The sequence below is a fragment of the Blennius ocellaris genome, assembly GCF_963422515.1.
Source record: "Blennius ocellaris genome assembly, chromosome: 22".
In the NCBI taxonomy this organism is placed as follows: domain Eukaryota; kingdom Metazoa; phylum Chordata; class Actinopteri; order Blenniiformes; family Blenniidae; genus Blennius; species Blennius ocellaris.
This window is the reverse complement of record NC_137671.1, coordinates 7136964-7160194: the sequence shown is the minus strand read 5'-3', so window position 1 is coordinate 7160194 and position 23231 is coordinate 7136964. Positions and strand designations below refer to the sequence as shown.

Sequence of the window (23231 nt, the reverse complement as noted above, 5' to 3'; positions counted from 1 at the left end):
TAAGAGATATGAGATTGCTACTGTCCTTCAATATCTTCTCTTCCTGACAAAAAAATAGCCTCCAAAGATAAAAGACCTTGTTTTACCGGTGAGGGAAAAAGCATCTTGGTTCAAAACAAGTCAATAATTGAATGATCTTGGAGCAGAGACAACATTTAACACATTTTGAAGGACCTACTCCGGTCGCATTTATGCAACGTTTTCAAGTGTAAACAGAAAACTTTTGTTGTATTTTGGAGGCGTCTGTTTACACGACAATGGTAATTTTTCGGAAACGGCTGTGTAAACGGGTTCTCAAAGAAATACTCAAACACATATTTCCTTATTAATTGTGCTACATTCATTAACATCTTCCTTTATGCACATTTTGAAAGGTTTGTTTATTCAAATACGTTGCAAGACAACATAATTTCTTCCTTTTTTTTTTTAATACATCACAAAATCTATAATGTGTGGAGCCTTATTTGTAAAAAACGAAAAAAATTAAATGAAGGGAAGTACAACTTCAGAGGAACCCTTCCCACTTCCACCATATGTGCATGAGCTCAATTACAAGGAAGACAGGAGGATTGAAGGAAGGATGCCACGTGTAGGAGAAGAGAAGCGAGAGACAGAGAGAGAGAGTGAGAGAGAGACAGAGGCAGAGTGCACGAGAGCACAGCAGCACGAGAGAGTATACCTCGCACTTTCTACGCTTCCACAAAAGGAGCAAAATTAGGCCGTCCGCATGAAAGAACCAAACCTTTCTGTGTCTTGGCTCCCTCTCTCTGCATCAGGAAACAAGGGCGCCAAACAACAACAACAACGCGGCGCATCAACCCATCATGTAAGATGCCAGCCCGGCACGTTTGAAGGTTTGCTGGCTGCGTGTGTTATTCAAGGCTCATCAGCGCATGGTGATACAGAGGAACAAAGCATGGGGTGATGCTTTGAAGATCTGACAGGAGAGTCTGACTCGCCCACAGAGGAAGAGGGAGAAGAAGAGTGAGAGAGAGTGAGAGAGAGACAGAGAAATGAATGTGATGGGGGGGGGAAAGGTATAGATCGAGAAATACCGGAGCAGGAAATGACAGCGAGAGAAAAGGTGAAGGAAAGCGTCCAAATGAAGAGCAGTGGGTAAATGTGAGGGAGCAAGACAAAAAAAACTAAACACTTACTTCACAACTATCTGTGAATGCTTCATATTTGCACAAACACAATTAATAACCCATTTAGAAGTGAAATGCTGGAGATCGTGCATTTTACTATCACCTCAAGAGCTTTCATATTATTCAATTAAAATTGTGGAATTCAAATACAATTCCGTTTCTTTTTCATGCGACCTCACACAACAGCCTCTCAACAAACCACTGACGGTTAAAGTGCCCTGCAGGAATGCTGATGTCAACCTCGACTACATTTTGGAGGCCGTCCCGTCGCTTAAACACAGTTTACTGCAACAGAGCCGGTAGTTTGTGCAACCAAAAAAAAAAAAAAAAAAAGTTTGGAGTTGCAATAAAAGCAGCAGAAATGTTGTAGAACAAACTCTCATTAGCGAGGAGGAAAGTGCTCACCGTGCCAAACAGTGGGACGGAGAGTCCCAGAAGTTACAGGAGTTTATCTTCTCGTGAGCTTGCCAGTAGTTAAACCGAGGATCCTAATTGTACGTCCGCGACCACACGGAGAGGTCCGAGGTGCTTGAGGAAGAAGCATTGTGGTTTCCACTTGGTTGCTCCTCAAAGAGAAATTGAACCATGCGTACACGTCCGTTCCTAATTCTCTTCCCTCCCCGAAGGGATGTACTGAAACACACACCTCAAATCACCGTCGAAAATCTCTTTGTCTGGATCTTCTTAAGTGTGGCTCAATAAAGAGAGGTCTTTGTGAATATGCTGCAACTGTCGCAACAGTTTTCAGATAAGATAACGCTGATTTTATCATTTTAATTTGTCCAAAAATCTGAATGAAATGCTTTTGTGATAACTATTAATCTTATTTCTTCTATTTTTGAGAAGACATCTTGATTAAAAAGGAGAAAAATCCTCTCCTGAGCCTGAACGTTTTTTTTTACCCCCAGATTTAATAACCAAGGCAATATTACTTTAAACTTGTCTGTTTTTACACACCACACAGGCTTAATTTGATATTTTCTGTCAAACTCAAATAATGAACACAACCTTCATATAAATATTTGGAATCTTGTAATAAAACTCAATAAAGACACGTTTTGCTTTAAGGTGGTTTTGAAAATATGTACAAAGACCACATGTTATTATGTCAACTGATGCTTCCAATTAAAAAACTGAAGGCCCAGGGTCTCATTTAGTAAGGGTATATTTCACAGATTGAAGATATATTGGGTTAAGATGCATTATAATGAAGCAGTCGGTAATATTTTAGTCACTCCATTAAGATACATGAGAGGAATAAAAGATTAGAACGTCTTCATATAATCCAGTCCAGCAATGTTCAAACTCAAAACTGAGCGTCTTTGAGAATCTCAAGCAAAAACGATTAATAACAACTTTGGAAAGGAAGAATTTACTGCAGAGTTGCTGTACTGTATCACATGCGATTATAGAATTGTGTTTAATGAAGTGGCCGGTGAGTACATTTTTCAACTACAGTAACATTTCTCCGTTTAAGCGTTTGATTTATTGTCTCTGTCCTGTAATTAATCAACTATGGGGCTTAAGTGATTTGCACATTCTTGCATACCATTTTGTTTTACCCAACGCGCCAACTTTTATGGAACTTCCCCACTCCCAACTTTTTTTCTGTAGATAACTATGCATTGCTTTGCATAGTGTAATCACTTTGTGCCAAACTCAAAAGCTTGTGTCCTACATTACAATTTCCCATCAATGATTTTACTGTCAGCTTATCTGCTCAAGGTGAAAGGCAAGGGGATACCTTTTGCTTTGTAAATTGGGGGGAAAAAAAAATAAAAAATGCAGCCCAGTAACACAGGTTATATTTCATTTCAACTTCTCACAGTTGGTACTTCGAATCTGGAGGAGTGTGTTTATACACTTAGGCGAATTAAGTGCGAGAGAAAAATAAAACATTTAGCAGCAAAACGCGCCACAGCATAAACTCATGCAGCAGGAGGGAAAATTAGAAAAAGAAAAAAAAAAACACGCCTCCGCATGTCACGCTCCCTCACACACACATACTGTACACACACGCACATATGGTCTAATCGTAAGTGTTAACTGGGATCGCTTTGATAAATAGAACTTAAAAAAAAAAAAAACCCCACCAACTGAGACTGAAGCGTATGTCGAAATGAAAGCCGAGCAGATAGAGAGAAGAAAAGAGAGGAGCAAAGAGCGAGCGGAGCCCCGGGTGAAGCTCTCTGCCCACAGACTTGTGGAAAAGGAGCGACTGACTCGAGGGTCCCGGGGTTCATTTCCTGTGACCCCTGGTGATGAGCCGGGCCCGTAAATCCTGAATCCCGCCAACAACAAAAGGTTGGCACTCTGCTCTGTGGAGAGCAGCCGTTTCAGTGCAGGGATCAGCACAGAGACGCGAGTGATCCTCACTTCAAAAGCATATCATACTAAAGACAAGGGAGTTTTCGGGGGGGGTGGAGGGGCTAGCGGAGGAGGCTCGCTACTCACCGATGTACTCAAATACATAGACGACGAAGAACGGAGTCACCAGGTCGTTGATGCCTTGCACGTAGCCGCTGGCAGGATGGCGAATGGCCCAGATGAAGAGGATCCGCTCAAAAATCTTTCGCATGCAAGCAGACACAGAGACCGGGTCAAAACAGGAAGTCCCGACGTGCAAAACGGCGATCGTGTTAGACGGCAATGACATGGAATTAAAAAGACATCCTGAAGCTGAATTTGGGAGAAGTTTCAGAGGAAGTTAAAATACGCTAAAAGATTCCGTAAAAAAAATATTCAGCTCATCTGAATGAAAGGTTTTGATCTTTAAAAGCTTAAATGTGAGCAACGTGTGGAGGAAGCAGCAGCAGCAGCAGGTGTGTGAAGCTGGTAATGAGCAAATCAGTGCAGCCTATTAGATGAAAATCTGTATAAGATTGCAGGCGAGATTACCATATCTTCATTATTTTAAACTTGGACAGTCCGACAGTGTTAAAGCTTATATCCAGTGACGGCTGAGAGAAATTTAGTCTATTCATCAAGAAAAGCTCGAGGAGGTTGATTTCAAGGATCTGTTTAGGGCCGCCACAATCTCCAATATTGTGCACTGAGACACAGTGATGGAGGGAAACGCAGCACTGCCCAAAACGTCTTGGCAGTAAAACATCCTTCCCCAAACCCCATGCCATCGTTTCTCTTCTGCCAAACTTGCAGTTGCAATCAGGCGGCTGACGTTCTGTGCGTATTCACCAACGTGACACATCACACTGCGAGGCAGATATATGGTGAATTGGCATTTCGTGGTATAGAACCCCGAGGCCACATGCTTTAATGCACCCCATTCGACACTTGGTAATCTGTTCACTACTGTACAGTCTGCATGTCCCCCCTCTGGCTATTGAAGCCCACGCCATAAAGCTCTCAGTGCAGTGCGGTGTGGTGCTGGACGAAGCAGCGTTAGGAAATATTGTAGCCAATCATGGCTCACGAGGGTTGATATATTTTATGTTCGTTTATGGTGATTTGGGTTTTCATATAGTACTGATTCAAACCATTACAGGGAGCAAAGCCCATTCAAATGCATGGTGATCAGAATATGTGCAATTCAATTAATATAACGCCGATAACCACATTTTATCGGGAGGCTATGGCTGATTGGAGGAGTGAATTCATTGATCATCATGATACAAACGACAAAGCAGCTCCACAGTAATCTGGCACATTGTGATGGAGTTGTTGGGATTCCTAAAATGATTCCACTTTGCAATAATTTACAAGTGTTTCAACTTGTGGCCAAAGGGGAAAAAAATCAATAGTTTTTGCCCAACATCCATTGTCCATAATATATACTTTTAAATAATAACACTAAAGCTTGAAATGGAGTTTCTTTCAAGTCGCCCTCCAAATATGTAAAGACAGCTCACAGAGCTGGACGAATAAACACTCAATTTTTTTATGATTTAAAAGTGAATTATTTTATCACCTTTCCTAAGGGAGGGGGAAGGTTTGTTAATACTCAAGAATGCAGAGCAAAGGTTTTGACAGGAAAACTTGATGCAATAATAACTTAAAAAGACCACCGTATGATAATTCCAATGTGATTTTTATGGGTTTTTTCCCATTAAACTCCAACATTTTTCTTTGAGCTCACAAGCTCGTTTTTTTTATTGATGTATTTTTAATGAAAATGAACATGAAAAGACCTGCCTTCAGCGATGTCATCCATCTAAACGATGGACAGAATTGCGATTATTTCTCGAAAAAATATAAAAACCTGTGATATTAAAAAATAAAAAATCTGCTAATATTGCTTTTATCGAGTTGTATTTTTCTTCAGCTCTGCTGATATTTACTGATTTTGTCAAGGATGAGGTGCAACTGTTTTGTAAAGTAACTCATTAAAATAAGTGAGACGGCGCATATTTTGTTTTGTGGTCAGGTGAGGATTGTTAGGTGGAATTTAAAAAAAAATACTAAAGGTCAACTCAATGTGTACAAAGAAATGTGGTCATTCAGGAAATGGATTATCAGTGTTGAAATCTGAGATAATTCATTTGCTCGGGCTCTTTGTTATCGCCGTGTGACACCGTACTCTTCAGCTCTTCTGTTGCATTTTTTCCTCTCTTTTTTGTGGTAAAAAAAAAAAACAAGCTCGCTTTGAATTTTGTTCTTTGCTGTGGTGTTGGTCCCCATCTTCCTTTCCCTTCTCTTCACTGAGTCGGTCTCCGCCGTCTCCTTTTCTCTCCCTACTTCTCAACACCTTTTTCTTTTTTTCTTTTTTTTCGGTGCGAGGCAAAGGCTTCCATCTTCGTTATGGGTGGCTGTTTAATGTTGTCAGCTGCAGTGAATTAGAAGAGTCTTGATGTTCAACTTGTTTTTCTGGCACACAAATGGATTCCCCCCCCCAAAAATACACAAATGCACACTTCGCATCGCGATGTACCACGCCCATTAAGGTCTTTCATATTTTTCAGAGATATGTCATGTTTCTGTCACTTTCTAAATAACCTCATATCTCATTGTTTTATGGGATTTAACGTCGGCATGGTAATGACAGTTTTTTAAATTTTTTTCTGTTTTAAAAGTGTGTGCACAAACCCCTTGTTTTATTTAAAGTAATTCCATCAACATGAAGACTATAAGAATGTAAGACGCACGTCCCCCCCCCCTCGATTTCTCTTCCACTCGCCTACACCTGCACCCACCCCTCATCTTTCCACAGCAGTGCTGCATCCATCAAACAAGTCGAGGTGGTTTGGGATAGAAAGGGACTTTCTTTTCAGGCAAACTCCAATGCCAGCAAGCATCTTCCACGTCCCCATCTACACATGGAAGCACATCGGCTTCTCTCATGATCGAGTCCTACATGATCATATTAGTCTGTGGAGCCACTTATTATTAGGGATGCATTTTAGCCAGAAATTTCTTGAAACAGTACCTGCAGTGACTGTTGAGAAACTTTGCATTTTGGATCCTTCAAAAAATGAATGCAGTAAATAAGGTAAGGTATCTTGTGCCAAATAACAAAGGCTCCAGTTATATAAGGCCCAAAATAAGGGTCATCTCAATCTCATAAGACAAAAAACAAAGAAACGTTACCAAATATTGTGCCAAATGGGAAATCTATTGGTTAACGTCACATAAAAACCGAAAGACCCCAAAGACTGTGATTTCTAAATCAACAAAAAAAATTATAATAACAAAACATATCCCAAAGAATTATTTGCCAGTTGGCACTCATTGCTGAGCTGTAATGTTTGAGACACCCTGGGGCGCAATGTTTTTGTTGTCGTGCAGCAGACGAAGACAGTTGCTGATAAATCCTTCCTTTTGAGCCAATAATCACATTTTGTAATCACAGTTTAGTGGCAAAAAAAAAGAGAACGTTTGCCTCTCACGCCAGGTTCCAGTATGCAATAGGCATCTCCCCTGTATTGTTCTTTGAGACTAGAAAAAATGAAGAATTACTGCAATGGCCTCTCTGTGTCCCTGAAATGGAACAAATTGTTGACTTCCTTTAGTCTTCAGGCTTTCTGGAGTCTCCAATGGGGACGAGAAGGGAGTTGTGGGTGGGTATAGGTATAATACTGAACGACTAAACTGAAGCAGAGGTGACTTGCAAGAAGGTGGTGGGGCTCTGGAGACTGTCACTTGCCAAAACCCAAGGAACGTATTGCTTCAATTTTTCAGTGCCTAATGGGGACAACAAGAGTAGAAGGGTTGGGTGAATGAGACACTAGAATGGTGGTGGTGGAGGAGTTTTTTTTTTACAAAGGAAAAAACAAATATTAGATTATGTAGTATCGCGGCGGACGGCCTGCGATCAAATCCTGGAAAGGCATCGGGCGTAAAAACCAGCCAAGTGTAAGGTGCAAGTTGCAATGACTTTCCGTGGCTGACATCAAGTGAAGTGGTATCCTCCTCCTCTCATCTTGTTTCCTTTCTTACTCCCTGAGTGTTGCCTCAAGTTCCTATACAGCGGGAGGTGGCGCCGCCTGAGGGACTGTGCGTTTGAATTAAAACTGCCAGCACATGTGCAGGAGTCCAAAGACCACTGGATGCTTGCAAGCCTCCTCATTGTTCCTCTTTCTATGAGTGCAAACATATACATTGTGTGCATGTGTGTGTGTGTGTGTGTGTGCACCTAAGTGCAGGTGTGTAATCGGAGCAGCCCAGAGCCCCGACTACCTCATTAGCCTCCACCTCATTATTCCTTTTTCTATCGCTGTTTTCACTTCTGTGCTTCTCAGACTAGTGGTTCTTAGTATGACAGGCCCTCCCAGAAGCACTGTAATAATAAGATAAGCTTAACCCCATATAAATGAATAGAATCAGGTTAATTTCTGTGTTAAGTTGCGTTGGGATGCTGCACTGATAGTCCCTCAGACCTGCTGAGCCGACTTCCTCCACGTGTGCGCAGGTATTTTTATGAGAGCTGAACCATAGGCGACCACATTTAAACTTTGATTTATAGCAACACTGGAAGCTCCACTGGCTTAATAGTTATAGATCCCACTAATGTGGGCCCTGCCGTATGTGCTTGTAATGCCCTCGACTGCTCCCGATAATTTGTTTCATCACACACGACTCTTAAGAGTTTAAGATAATTGTCATATAGCAGACAACACTGCACTCAAACTGTGACCACAGTGGTTTTGTTCTGATCAAGGTAAGAGTGGAGAGAAGAGCTCCAAACATGCAAAGTGAAAGTTTGGGTGAATCTGACCGTAACGTGCATAACTGTAGAAGTTAGTCAATTCCTTAATTTGTGTGGGTGTGTGCGCGTGTGTGTGGATCCATGCCAGATCATGCAGTGCACTGGAGCGAGGGTTTTCCCCATTACAAACTCATAAGACTGTCTCTAATCTTGAAAATATTTCTATGATTCATTTCAATTCTGATTTTAATTATTGCCAGCTTCATGACTGAAACGCCGCATACTGTGAACAAACAATAAGCCGTGCTATGATCAGTGGCCATTTGAGCGTGTGTGGTTTATTTTGCTTGGCATGAGCGCCACTGGCTAAAGAGGTAGAGGAGGGGGGAAAACCCTGCTGGGTGAGGAAGGTGTGTGTGCAGCTGGAGGGGTCTCACCTCTTGGACAGAAGCTTGTTGAAAGAGAGGAATAAGGGGATTAGTTCTCGGTATGTCAATGTGAATCTGCAGAGAGAAAGAGAGGGAGAGAAAAAAAAAAAGACAAACACTGAAGCAACGGGGCAGGTTAGAATAGATCTCGTCGTCACGGATAGTGACGGCAACGGAGCGCAAGAGCAACGGTTAGTGGATCGGTGTCCTTGATTGAAGTCAGGATTGGAGGGGGGTGGGGGGGGTCGGTTGTCTGAAATGGAAAGCAGCCGTGGTCTTAAATGGACAAGTGTGTATGAATGAGTGTGTGTATGTTGGGTATGCGCGCTTATGTGAGACCACATTTACACCATTTCAGAGTGTTCCCCCCCCCCGACGGATGAACAGTGCGGCAGGCGGACAGAGTCGACGGATGCTGGAGCCAAGCCAACTGAAACAGTCCGGACTGTTTGCGAGAGAGTGTGTGTGTGTGGCTTGTTACCGACGGAGGGACGGAGCTGCGGCCACAGTTCTGTCCGCTCTGCACGCCTTACCTCTGTCACCTTTGGCTGCAGCACCAAAAACTCAGGACTCATCCTGGGAATGTCTATATGGATCTGACAGCAATATGAGAGAGAAATGTGTTACGAGACATACACGCGCGCGCGCACACAAACCTTCCAAATTCTCTAAAACCAAGCACCGAATACTGTGCGTGTAATCTGCTTTTGATCAGCAGTGAGAGGTACATGAATGAAGAGGCTCATTAAATCTTCAAAGGTAGTTGTGTTCTTGTTTTGTTACTAATCATAGACGCTGTGGCCTGTCTGTCGAAAAACGTGTGCTGTAAATAAAGCCCACCTACACTGTAAAGGTGCAGCATCATAACAAGTACATTTGTATTGACATGGGACACGATCACCAAGATTTAATGTGATCAAAGAACTGGATTATGAATTCTTGACTTTTAATCTCAAGCTAGTCACACTTTTTGTTTTCCATTCGTGGAACGTGTACATTAAAATGAAAATGCCAAATATTTTTTTTAGCCAGTGAAATTGATCTATTCAACATCAATACATGCGACACATCTTTCAGTACAAATCGTTTTGCATTTCCTGTCCTATGTGATGATTCATAAGTGATTAGTAATCAAACTTTATGCAAATAATTAAGATGAAGGCTGTTAATCAGAATGTATTCTGCTTGATAACTTTGTAACAGCTTTGTGGGTGTTTGTGCTTTTTTTTTTTTTTTCCCATTAACTTCTGTTAACATTTCTCAGCCTCATAATGCTTTTGAAGTTTATGTAAAACAGTATCAAATGTGTTGGTCACAACACACGAAAATAAAAGAACAACCAAATTTGCGAAGATGAAAGATTGGCCGGTCAGCTTAAAGTCTCGCTCTGTTCCCTGCTCTCAGATGGTGGGGGGGGCACGCAACGCTATAATGACTCAATTAAAAAACTGGAAATGTGGCATCCCAAATGCCACGGATAACACGCTAAAAATGGATTTGTCAAGCCGAATCAGCAACATTAATTATGTTTGTGAGCACGCAAAGTAACAAAGTTACTGTTGGGCTTGTGCTACTGATGACGGGAATAGTAGACAATGCGAGAAACAAATCAGGTAAAACAATCCATTAATCACAACAATTTATGGGCTGATTGAGGAAATACCTAGAACAGTCTATTGATGAAATGGCATATAAAAAACATTAATTTTGGCAGTGGTTTTTTTCCCTTTTTCAAATGAAAAAGAATAATTCGAAACTAATTGATACATTAACTTGTCATTAGAAGAGTTTTTTCTTCTATCCAGAGCAAAAGCCGCCCAGGGAAGCAGTACACTTGTTTAAGTACTGCTCATAACTAAAACTATCTGTTCTAACCAGCCAGATCATTTCTTCTACCTTCTGATTGCTCTTCTATTTTTTGTAGTATCACATTCCCTTATGATAAAAAAAAAAAAAAAAAAAAAAAAGTACTTCAAAAAGCCTGCAGTGCAAGCTGGGACCACTACAGTGGCTACATCCATATGCATGTGTATACACATGCAAGCTGTTCGGGAGGATTCCCAACAACATCGACAAATAATAACGAGAGACATATGGACAGACGACAGTGCAGACACAAGCAGAGGACCACAGATGGATATTGAGGGTAAAAGACGGCTGGATCGCACGCAAACACATTCAAAGACAAATCCAAGGCATAATGGTACATATCTGCAAAACACATAGACTGGAAGTTAAATATATACAACATTGGGAAAAAAATTATAATAAGGAATGCAAAGATAGTCTACAAACCTGCTGTCATCCACAATTTGAGCTCCAAAGCATCATAGTCACAAATACACATAACCAGGCCCACAGCGATAGAGGGGAAAAAAAATAAAAAATACTAGAAGCCAGGACTCACTCAGGAACATGCAGAATTTGGCAGGAAGAGAGGATTCGAGACACGATCCAAACAATCATCAAAACAAAGTATGCCAGCTTCTTGGCACTGCATAGGAGGAGATCAATGCGAAATTGGACACAATGTGAGAAATGTGTGTTTTTGCTATCGACAGACCACTTTGATGTTTCTTATCAGCTTTAAATGAATGTGAAGGAGTCGAGTGTTGAAATGAAGGAGTGTGTGTGTGTGTGTCAGGAAGAGAGAGATAGAGAGATGGGAGAAGGAGGGGGGAGGGGGGAGTGGATCAACACAAGGAGGAAAAGTGGAAGATGTGTTTGAAACCACAGAGAAGTGTTAATTTAAGCAGCGCTCTGAAGCCACTTGTCTCTGCTCTGACCACGTTGCCCTCTTGTCAAAACACACAAACACACACAGTCTTTCCTATGAGTACGTGAGGAAAACACAGAGAAGAACATAAATAAAAAAATGTAAGAAAAACAGAGAAAACCCATTTCTGAGAGTCCAGCATCCCTGACCGCAGGGCTGAGTTCTGTTGAACTGTACATGAACATTTGAGGAAACACAAGAGGCGGTTGCTTCAGGAATTGTATAGATCTTTTGTACGCCAGTATCTGACTTGGGGCCCCGTTTACACAAAAAATGAAAACACATCATTTTTGTGCTCATGTGAGAATAGTTTTGCATTAGCCATGTTTTCAAAACCATGTCCATTTACAGTTCAATTAAGAAACATTGAAAATGATGTAAACATTAACAATGGAGACGAGATTCGTATGGACAGATGATGGGAGGCTGGGAGTCATGCTTCTTTGGAGGCCGCCATCTCCTCACACATCTTAACGGATTTGTGTTTTCCGATAAGTTCCACCTTTTCTTAAAAAGTTGTGTTGTCAGTTGTTGACACACCCCAAAAAAAAGCTTTCATTTTTCGCTGAACAGGGCCTCCGTGATCAGACGTTGAGACAGGTGTTTAAGATTGAGACAATTATACACGGTTTCAGTAAAAGTGTGTCTGTATATACCTGTCTGTATGTGTCTTGATGGTGCTCGTCATTGCGGGAGTCGTAGTATTGCTGGATGAAGCCGAAATATTCTTGCCTCTTCCTCTGGAGGACGCTTTCTCGCCTTTCTGCGTTGGCTGGCAGGTAACCCTGAGAGAGAGCGAGAGAGAGAGGGAATCAAAGAAGATGAAGAGTCGAAATTTTTTTTTTATTGAACAAATTGGAATAAAATGATTTGTCAACATCTGCTTACACCATATATTTGGCAACTACCAAGGGCCTCCCAGCTGACTCACCTGTCTCGTCCAAAAACATACATGAGCACAATCATGCCTGTTCGTTCCACACGGGGCTCATTAAATCAGCCCAGATCCAGAAGGACTTCAAGTGTTTTCAGTGCTTGAAACCACATGGCGCTTTATCCGTCCGTCTCCTTTATTTGTGTGCGTGTGTGTGTGTATGTGTGTGTGTGTGCGTGTGTCAGTGCTATTTAATGAGCTTGAATTTTGAAGTGCGTTTTAAAACTTTGCTCGCCAAGTTCAATCACAAACCAAACCGCACCACCTGGGATCGCGCGTCGGTAAAAAGGACACACTTTAAGCGAAGAAAACTTTTCTGCTGCTTGACCGAATGCCTCCTGCCTCTGAGGAAAACAACCTTTTTCCGTGTGTGTGTGTGTGTGTGTGTGTGTAGTGAGAAGTGTATCCTCGCTGTGCGGCCAGGCTTATGCAATGTGAAGAAAGTCAACTCCAAACCAAACAACAAGTATAATGTCTATTAAAAGCCGGTGCAGGAGCTGGCGCGTGTAAAATATTCAGTGATAAGGTCTTCAAAACTCAAAACGTGGCCGAAGGCTCGAAAATGTGCCTCGTTGATTTAAACAAAAGGCAGGACCGTCTGTCATTTGTGCCAAATGTTCTAACGAGCTCTGAAAGCAAAATACAGCATCTGGTTCAAAAAGTGGAAACTGGATTGAAGGTTTGATTAAAGCCCCTTTTTTTTGACATTTTCACTGTATTTCACACAAGAAGGTATCACTTGATCGCTTTCACTTGAGATCGTAGTAAATCTTGATAGTTACTGTTTGGTGTAGTGAAAAATATACACATATACTCAGCACCACAACATAGAAAAACTTGAAAGTGAATGTTACGGGTATTATGACACGACTTAGCCAGAATGGTTGTGTTTTAAATGTGTTTATCAATAAAGTTGGATTGAATTGGAGGTTGAATTAAAAAAGCAATCATTTCAAGGGTCATTCTAGATTCTAGAAAGTCTCGTTATTTGACAATCAAACTTGAGGACCTCAAACCAGACGTCTCTGATCTCTGGCACTACTCTGAGGAGATCCCAGACTCCAGGTTAGTAACCAGTGCTATGAAATAGCTTATGGGTAATAGATTCATAAAACTTGTTTAAAATTTTTTGTTTTCCTCTGGTGACAATCAGACCCATAAGAAATACATTTTTGGGATTTTGATCAACACCTTGTTATCCTTCAAGGTATCTCTTAAGATTTACCACACATCAATGCTGATCTCTGGGAGATAAAAGTCAAAGCGTGATGTTACTTTTAAGTCAGAAATTCTCGTTAACGCAATATCTCCTGACGCCATTAAATGGATTTCTTCCAAAATTGACACAAATAATAATAATCCGATTTGAAGAACCGGCCTGTGCTTATGTCTGTCCCATATTTTTGGGGGAATGCAAGATTAAAATAATACATTCAATGAGTGAGTATAAAAAGTTTGAGCAAACATGAATGAATGGTGGTACTCCTATTTTCCAATCTCTTCCACATGTTGGTCCTCAAAAGGTCAAGATTGAATTATTCTATTTGAATGTTAAAAACAGCAGGTTGTCAGTTATATATATATATACACACACATGTTAATTTATCTTTAACAAGCAGATGCTCTCTTAATTAGGCAGTCTCTCTCTTCATTTGTATTCGTCAATGCTCTCAATTAAAAACCGCACCGTTTTCAGAAAGGCGTTTGGCTTCTCCTCGCACAACATCAGACGACTCCGTTTTGGACGTGCTTTAGTGGATTAGCCATCAAAAATATCTCCTCTACCTACAGCAACAAAGAGAAACTGGGCTCAGGCCTTAGAAGGCTGATGTGTGGTTGTTATCTATGAGCAGTTCTGTCTTTGTTACGACTCGGCTGTCTGTTGTTTTCGCAAGCGGGCTGCCATTTTTTTTTTTGGGGGGGGGGGAGTAATATCCTAACAAAGATAAAGACGAGCACAAACTATCAATTTTGGGCAACTGTCTAAAGGGCTGTCAATAAGAGAAGCAGCACAAAGTTTATTTTCTTCATGCTTTTTTTTTTTTTGTTGTTTTTCTTGTTTGCTTGGTTTAGTTCCAGAAAAAGACTTAAAAAATAAAAAGTTCGGCGAGTTTAGAGGATTATTCACTTCCAGACTCAACGCAGAAAACCGAGCAAAGCCAAACAACGGACAGACTCCTAAATCTGAACGCCACGATTCATCTCACTCGTGTGTTTGTTATGACAAAAGAACGCACATCTTGCGTCACATTTTTCATTCACTGTCAGCACATCCATCGCCGGGGGTTTCCACATTCTCGCGTTCTATTTTTCCGTATTTGTTTCAGTCCCTAATTCCAACAAAGGCACCAGGATTGGAGATGATTTTCACGGGCCAAAAACGCCGCGAAGTAGGCCGAAACCTTTAACTCGTCACACAACTCAATATTTGTGTTCGTGGAAATCGAGCCGTGATCCGACTTTGTGATTTCTTACTCCCCGGACCGAAGTCTGCCAAAATGCCCGCCGCATATGCAACACAAAACACACTGCGACAGGCCCCGCTACAGAGCAGCGAGCTCTGCCGCTGCCAAGTGTGGGAGAAGAGAGAGAGCGTGTGTGTGTGCGCGCGGGTGTGTGTGTGTGTGAGAGAGTTGAAGGTTAATGGACAGCTTAGTGGAGGTCAATCACACCGCAGCTGCATTACTGCTCGATAGGACAGTGGAGCACATACTCACAGGGGGATTTGAAGACTATAAAGAGGACACAAACACCAGCGTGGACTCCACTGTGCTTTTTTTTTTATTTCATAGCGTTACTACTCTCCATTACTGATAACGGGCTGAAATATTTTGCCGTGCCTTTGCGCAGTGGCGGAGGTCCCCAACTTCCCAAGGCTGCCAACTGTGTTGAACGGGCCACTTCCATCCTATTTGATAATGTCCTCATTTGTTTTAAACATTGTTAGATTGACAGTCACACAATCCATGAGGAAATTGCTGTGGTGAGCCCATGAGATAGATGTTATCAGGATAGAATTTGCAGAATTGAAGGTCAATGACGATGCACATCATTAAACATATAGCCACCGTTTCTAAGCCGTCCAATTTAGGGGATTTTGGTTTTTTGGGGTTTTTTGCAAGCAATACATAATATGATAGCAGGAGTTGCCACCAATGTTGTTCAACTTCCAAACATTCAGAACTGATTAAATGTACGGGTTAAAAAAAAAAAAAAAGAAAAAAAAAAAAAAAGTACTAGAGTTATTTTAGGAGTTAGTAATGGCTTGGAACAAAAATGCAAAAATTCTGCATTTTTAATTGTAAAATGTCACGTAAACTGCTTTACAATTGTATTGTTGCCGAGCAGAGCAAAGCATCATGTGGGTCAATCAGGTTTAAACTAAACGTAGTGTAATGAGGATTTTAGCTGTTCTCGAAAGACAAACTAAACTACAATCAATGTGTATAGCAATCCTGGCAATTTACTTTATTTTTAGAGGATCCTTTTCTTTTTACTGGATTGTTTTATTTTTTATTTTTTTATTTTTACATATTCTATTTTTTGTGCTCTTTTTTGCTCTTGTTAGATATTTACATATGTTTACATATTTTAATTCCTTAATTTTATAAGTTCTGCACCTTTTACCTTGAGCTGTTGTAAGTTTGTGTTTCCCCCTGGGGAGGAATAAAGCTCTCTACTCTACTCTAAATCAGACAGCCATTATATCCAGGAAATCAGCAAAATGACAAAAACAGTTGATGCTGTGGCTCACAGATAGGGCCGTTAACATTATTCTCAACACCAGACCCAGCAACAAAAATAAAATCAGAAATGATTTCCATTTTCAAAATATAAAACACACTTTCCAAGCTCAATGAAATATAAACGACACATAACACTGGTTATTTTTACAGACTTCCACCTCATGGGATGAAACGATGAGCAACTGCCACATATTTAAATTGGCAGCATATAAAAGGTCGAGAAGTCAGTAATTGAAGCAGGAGCAGCTTTGCGTCGAGAAAGCAGAAAAATAAAGTGTGCTTTCGCTAAGAGCTGACAACTTTTCTTTTTTTTTTTTTCTTAATTTCCTTCGCGGCCGACTGGTTAAAAAGGGGTGAGTGAAGACTTCAAATGTCAGAGATGGGAGAGCTGGAAGTGAGGCATAATTGCGCGACGGCTTGGCGTGTCCTGCCAGCAGTGCAAAACGAAAACGTGGCGGCACGGCGCTTCCTCCCGTCTCTGTTAATCAGCAGCCATAAACCCCATCTCTTCATTCTTCCTTGCATCAATCTGCTCCCTCTCTCATGGACCCTCCACTTCAGTACACAGAGAAAATGTGCTCGGGGAATCCATTTGGGGAATTTAAATGAATTTTTTTCTCTACACCCCCCCCCCGCCGTAAGTCTACTCACAGAATTGATTCCCACTTAGGAGGAGCGCACTCCCCTGGACTGGAAACAAACTGTCCCACTGCGAGCCCATCACAAGTTCAACAAACAAAAACTTTCCTTCCTTTGTGGAAACGCTCGTGCCTGCTCTTTTTTTGTGGGATGCCTCCTCTGGAGCTGTGGAATTCAGAAAGAACCACATGACACTCAATTTCCCAACACTGGCTCCCAACCTCCGGTTTAAAATTTCATCGTGATGGTACTTGGAGACCTCGAGAGTCTCCATCAAGAATTAATAAAGTATTTCTATTCTGTAAATAGTCTGAGAAACATTGGAGAAAAAAAATACTTCATGTCAGGCACCTCAGCTGCACAGTCAAAGTGTATTTGTTGCCCAACTTTAAAAAAAAAAAAAAAAATATATATATTTTTAAATGACAATTTAAGCTCACGTCAAGCATAAACCAGTTAAGTCTAAGTCTAAAAATGAATCTGTGAATCTGAGATAAACGAGTGCAGCCAACTTAAGAGTCCTTCATACTCAAGTTGGCTACTCTGCGTGACACATCACACATTTGTATCCATGAACTCCATTACAGGCACACATACTAAAGATCCGCATTGAACAGCAGTATCTTTCATTTCCTGTTATTGAATTTGTTTGCGAAAGCAATTTACTCAGATCTCAGCCATTCGCAGTGAGAGAGAACTATGCATGTTTTTCGAGAGCTCGGGAAGAATGCACAAACTAAAAAGGAAGAAAGTGTTCTGGTGAGGTGTGTAAGATGCCTTCAAGATAATGCATACCGAGTGGCGTCGATTATAGGCATGCCACAACTTATTTAAAAAAAAAAAACGAAAAAAAAAACATTTTCTTTCAAGCGATATAATTATGTGATCTGTTGAAAGGCGAATGCTTAACATAATAATCTCCAAATCTGTCCCCACTGTCACAGTTCTTTGATAGATCTCATATAACCCTTTAGCCTTATCAATATTTCCACAGCCTGTTAGTTTTCTTCTCTCCCGCCACTTCACATTTAACAGCCACACTCCATTAGTAAATGTACATATTGCCACGGGCTGACATTCTTTCACAAAGCAGAAAAGCCATTTAATTCCCCCCACCACCACCCCGCCGCCGCCTTTCTTCCCGCAGCCTCGGACGCCGAGTGCTCTTTAAACAAATCAAATAAGATGGGATTATTTCTGAAACAATGGGGAAGGTTACCCGGATGAGTTTCGAAGGCCGCAGGCAACCTGTAGATCCAAAACAGCAAAGCGAGGCAGAGGAAGCAATCCTGGTGAGGCCAGAAATTGCTTTCTTACACTCCCTTAGTGGAGTTTCGAGATTTTGTTGGCCCTGCTTTTTTTTTTTCCCATTTCCACCCCGGCTAATAACAGTGAAGACAGTTATGGACGATTCCTGTGATGCGCTGCTAAACGCAGGCCAACAGGGAAGCATTAGAAGAGCTGCGATTGCGATGGGAAAACTTGCTTCTGGATTTTTTTTGTCAAGTAAAGAGGAGTGTGGCTGAAGTATGGCTGCCAGAGGGCAGAGGGGGAGAAGAAGAAGAAAAAAAAAGAGAGAAAAAAAATCAAATAAGTCAGTGCACGCTGGTGAGCAGGAGAAGGGCACAAGGGACGCCACTGGAGTGAAGTTTTATTAGGTGCCTCAGCCAAGTTTATGGAATACAGCGTGGGCTGCGGGTCTGAGTGTGTGTCTACGAGTGTGCGTTCCAGACTAGAGAATAGATTTTTTTTTTTTTTTTTTTCCCTGAGCCTGATCCCTTCCATCTATTTCTCCACTGGATCGTACCACAGGCAGGACAGAGGAGGCAGTCAAGTGTTATGACACTTGAGGAGATATGAGAGCTTTCAACAGTGTGCCCACTTCTCGCTTTAATCCCAAGCCCTGGATTTCATCCTGGGATGATTCACGCTGCGCCGAGCTCCGAGATCCAGAAATCTATTGAAAACCTTGGCGAGGTGTCGTAACATACTTCTGATACAGATCTTTAGAATGACCCTTCAAGGTAGCGCTTCCGTGTTCAACACCAATGAGAAAGTGGCCCTGCTTTGTGACGTGCCTCATTTGTCCAGGTAAAAATTGGACTTTAAGATTTGTAATAACTGGAAAGAAAGCTGATTGCGAGGTCTTATAGAGGAGAAACAGTCAGCACCACCTCAAAACAGCAAGATATCCTCAGTTAAGAATAAGAGTCTGGTGCTTCATATTAGGTTGAACATCGGCTCCATCATCAACAAATAATGGCAGACGAAGGTCTTCCAGCAAGATTCTGGCGTGCAACACACGTTGATTATCAATGAATTAGCCACTTGTTTAGTTGAGTTGATGATGTCATCAATATGCTCAACCGTTGAACACTATAACATTCAGCTGACAAATTTAAGAATAATAAAACCCTGAGTGGCAGAAAAGCAGCAATTTGCATTAAACAAAAATGTACTCTTACAGATAGAACGCAAACAAACAACACACAGAGACTTCACGCATGTATTTTTAGATACATTGCCAAGTGTGTCATTATTGCACAGAAACAAAAGATTAAAAAGATGCAAGCCTGTACATCATTGTTAATTTTGTTTTTGTTTTTTTTTAGTTCAGTAATTACATCCTTTGATGGAAGTTATAAGCACTGCAACAGGAGCTAATATGGCATACATTTAATGGCGCCACTTTGCCAGGGTGTAATTATACTTTTCTGTTTCAGCTGTCAGAGTGGTCGCTTTCAGCTCGGGGCTGGCTGACAACAGGCAACACATGGGGGAAGGATCCCCGCTTACATTTATTTGGACGTCATTGTTATCCAACAATAATGCAGTTTCCTTTTTTTTTTTTTTTGGTTTTGTTTTGTTCCAGGACTAATTGTTGTCTCAAGTCTTCTCTCATTTCATTCAGGTCATGCGTGCTTCCCGTTTCTCCCCGAAGTTCTGCCCTCCTCACAATCGCTACCTCTGCGACTTCCATCGTTTCTCCCCAGGGAGGGAGAGGAAGTCCAACCATCCCTTATACAGACCATCAGGGCAGCTGGTCTTTGCAAGCTCAAAGTTTTCTGCAAAGTTTTTTTTTTTAAAGAACACTACATAGGCGCACAAATATTATCATCAACAAACCTTTGGGAAAACAACCACTCCAGTGCCTCTGGGAAGAATTATGCTTCATTTTTTTTCTTTCCACATTTCGTCATGTTACGGGCTTAAATGGGTTAAAGTCCTGTTTTTTCTCTGAAAATTCTACACACAATACCCAGTAATGACAATGTGCAAAGTTATCAGACTTGAAAAGTGAAAATCACATGTATGTAAGTATTTACAGCCTTTGCTCGAAGCTGTGTTGATGTATATTTGTCAGCCTGGAGACTGTTTGAATACGGTGCCACAAAGTTGGCATGTCCATCTTTGGGATGTGTCGACTATTCCTTTCCGCAGGACCTGTCAAGTTCCATCAGGTGGGATGAGGAGTGTCGGTGCACGGCCATTCTCAGATCTCTCCAGAGACGTTCAATTGGATTTCAGACTGTGCTCCACTGGGCCACTCAAAGACATTGAGAGTTATACTGAAAACCATTTATTTCATATCTGGGCTGTGTACTTGTACTGGAGAAAGATGAGAGCCAAAGTACTCTGGAGCAGATTTGAATCGAATATGTTTCTTCTGTACGTCGCTGCAGTCATTTTCCCCCCTCCATCTTGACTCGTGTTCAAATTCCTGCTGATAATAAACATCCACACAGCATGATGCTGCCACCTTTTCAGAATGTGAAGAAAAACAACCCAGAAAAGCATCTGTCAGAAACGTCAAAGGCTTATGATGACATCTATAAAGTCTTGCTCTGTCAAGACAATTAAAAATATTTAACTTTGCCATTATGGAAGATGAAAGAAACTACGAAATGGTCACATTCATGCAAATGGGGAAAAAAAAAATGCATGTACTGCATGGCTTTGCCCCATACATCTCATAGACCAATTATTTTTACATTCAACTCTTCTGTTCAAAAAATGTTCATCCAATATTTTTTTTTGATATAAATTACTCACTCGCCCATACTTTTGCAATGCATTTACACCTTTGACGGAGGAGTCCTTTTCTCCTCCTCCATTTTTATGGGCTCATGCAACACAAACCCAGAGCTATCAGACAATAAATAACAGCAATTTAATCTCCTCCTACCCAATACTATAGATGCATTCCCATACAACATCACCTTAAGCCACTGACTTTGCATGTCCTGCAACTATTATGCATGCACGTGTCGAGTGGGTTCACAAACGATGTGCTGTGCTTCCCTCGTGCGTAATCACCATTGCGAGCTTTAAATCTTAAAAACAGACAGACGGATAGCGAACAATCGAAAACAAATAAACCCTTAACGGCATGTTGTGTGTGGTCGAGAACCAAACGGAGATTCCATTAATGGGCTAAAACGCCCAGTTGGTCACGTCCCGCCACAGCAGCCACACACATACATACATGCACGCACCTGTAATGGCATCTTATCTGCGGCACATTAGCTATTGTGCGGTAATTAATGGGAGAGTCATGCCGTTCAAAAAGCCAGTCATCTCTCTGCAGACTGGGAGCCGTACACAACAACAATGGCTTAATGAGTAAACACACCGTGCGTCTCATGAATAAATTATTTGTGCCTCGCAATTAATTTTCCCTATTGAAGTTGGGGGGGGCGGGGAAGCAGGACTTCTACCAGCCTTCATAAATCAAAAAAAGGGAGGGGGGAGGGGGGGGGGGGGGACATGACAGCAACTTCGTGGGTGCCTGAGATTATCTGCAACGTGTTCATTTGGGCGATTGCATCTGCGCGTGCATGTGTGCGTTTGATTAATCCCCGGTTTTGCTCAGGATTTATGTATGAGGTTATGGTGATTTTTGGTCTCGGAGTGCATTTGCATGCTATTGTTTTTTATGAACGTTTTCCCGATTATGCAAATGAGCCCGGATGCGTTTCCCCCAGCATCTTGAATGTACAGAACGCGCGTGGAGTCGAGTAGGCACGCAGTCAAAACTTACCGAGAGGAGCTTCCACGCTATCGGTCGGACCTGCCGCGGGATTCCAGACCAGCTCAGTTTGCGGAGCTCTTCTGCAAAACAGTAAGAGGTACAGCATTGAAACTTCTACACACACACACAAAATCTGAATATTTACCAGTTGATCGAGAACTCGGTCCAAGATCATCACAAAAAGTGAAGCTGCTTTTAAAAATGGCATTTCAGTACACTGTGACTGGGGACAGTCAAAACAGAGGATTAGAACATGAAAACTTTTCAAAAATGCTTTTCTCGACCTTTCGATTGTTCATGTGATTTTAGCTCATCCAGATGAGTGACTGTCAATCGTACGGTACATACTGGATGATATTTCCAAACCAAACAAACTTCTGCTTCTAATCTATGTCCCGTTTAGTCAAGAGTCGCTCTCATGAAATAATGAAATCCAAGACAAGAAAATGCAGCCAAGCAACACACGGATATGATGTATAGAAATTGCACAAAACTTTCCATCAGTGGTTTTTTTTGTTTTTTAAGAATGCACTTGTCCCTATTGTTACTAAAACAAATGCAAACATTTTTAATTAACATAAATGGGTTATGAACTGAAATAAGTTCAAAAACTATTTTTTTTTTGGAGATTTAAAAGTGAAGAATTGAAGTTATTTAGCAGAGATGTTAACTTCACACACAAATACCTCAAATGTAACAATGGACATACAGCTTTCAGCTATTGCAGTTGTGTATAAAATCTTTGTTTGAGTTATTAATCAAGCAAAGATTATACTAAATGTGATTCTCAGCAGCTCAATATGTTATTTTCATTTAAAACAAAATAACGGTGTTAAACATCAAATCAAAACAAGTACAACATGAAGCACTGACACTGATTGATGATATACTCACAAAATAATGTGTATATATATTTATTAGATAAACTAGAACTACAGGTTTGTTTAAATCATAAATAATTTGTGTTTGTTTGGAACAAAATCCGGACATTTCTGATGTGTTGCTGTGCAAACATCCATCATCAGTCAGGTTGCATGTATTCTCTTGGGGTTTTTTTTATCTCCACTTTTGGGGATCATGTTCATCGTGGAGTGACAGCCGTTGTTTGTTTCAGTACTTAGGAAACTGGAAATGTCATCTATCTCGTTGTAAGGTTTCCTGGTGAACTGGGTTTCTGACCCACATTTGTCAACGTTTCAGGGGAGTGCGTGATAGCCAAGTCACAAAATGTGTTATGACATTTCAGTAGAATCTCCTGTCATATTTATTTTCATCACAACACTTGGTTCGAAAATAAAAAGATGTTGTCATCTCAAACTATTACATTCATGTTGGTCACGCAGCTCCATGAAAAAAAGGCACCTGAACCTTTGGAGATGAAATATTCAACAGACAACATCATAAAGAGTTTTGTCCTAAAACAGGA

The 23231-nt window shown here is 41.1% G+C and overlaps 1 protein-coding gene across 1 annotated transcript in view; it reads right to left on the bottom strand.

Annotated features, from left to right (window-relative positions):
- The window catches only part of tbc1d22a (TBC1 domain family, member 22a), a 133549-nt gene that overhangs the window by 84914 nt on the left and 25404 nt on the right, over positions 1–23231 (bottom strand). Inside the window, exons 6-10 of the mRNA XM_080518698.1 lie at positions 21815–21885; positions 12111–12239; positions 9212–9274; positions 8688–8753; positions 3603–3717 (exon numbers count right to left, since the gene is read on the bottom strand). Of these exons, the coding sequence (XP_080374824.1) occupies positions 3603–3717; positions 8688–8753; positions 9212–9274; positions 12111–12239; positions 21815–21885 (444 nt within the window). The remainder of the gene's footprint in view (positions 1–3602; positions 3718–8687; positions 8754–9211; positions 9275–12110; positions 12240–21814; positions 21886–23231) is intronic.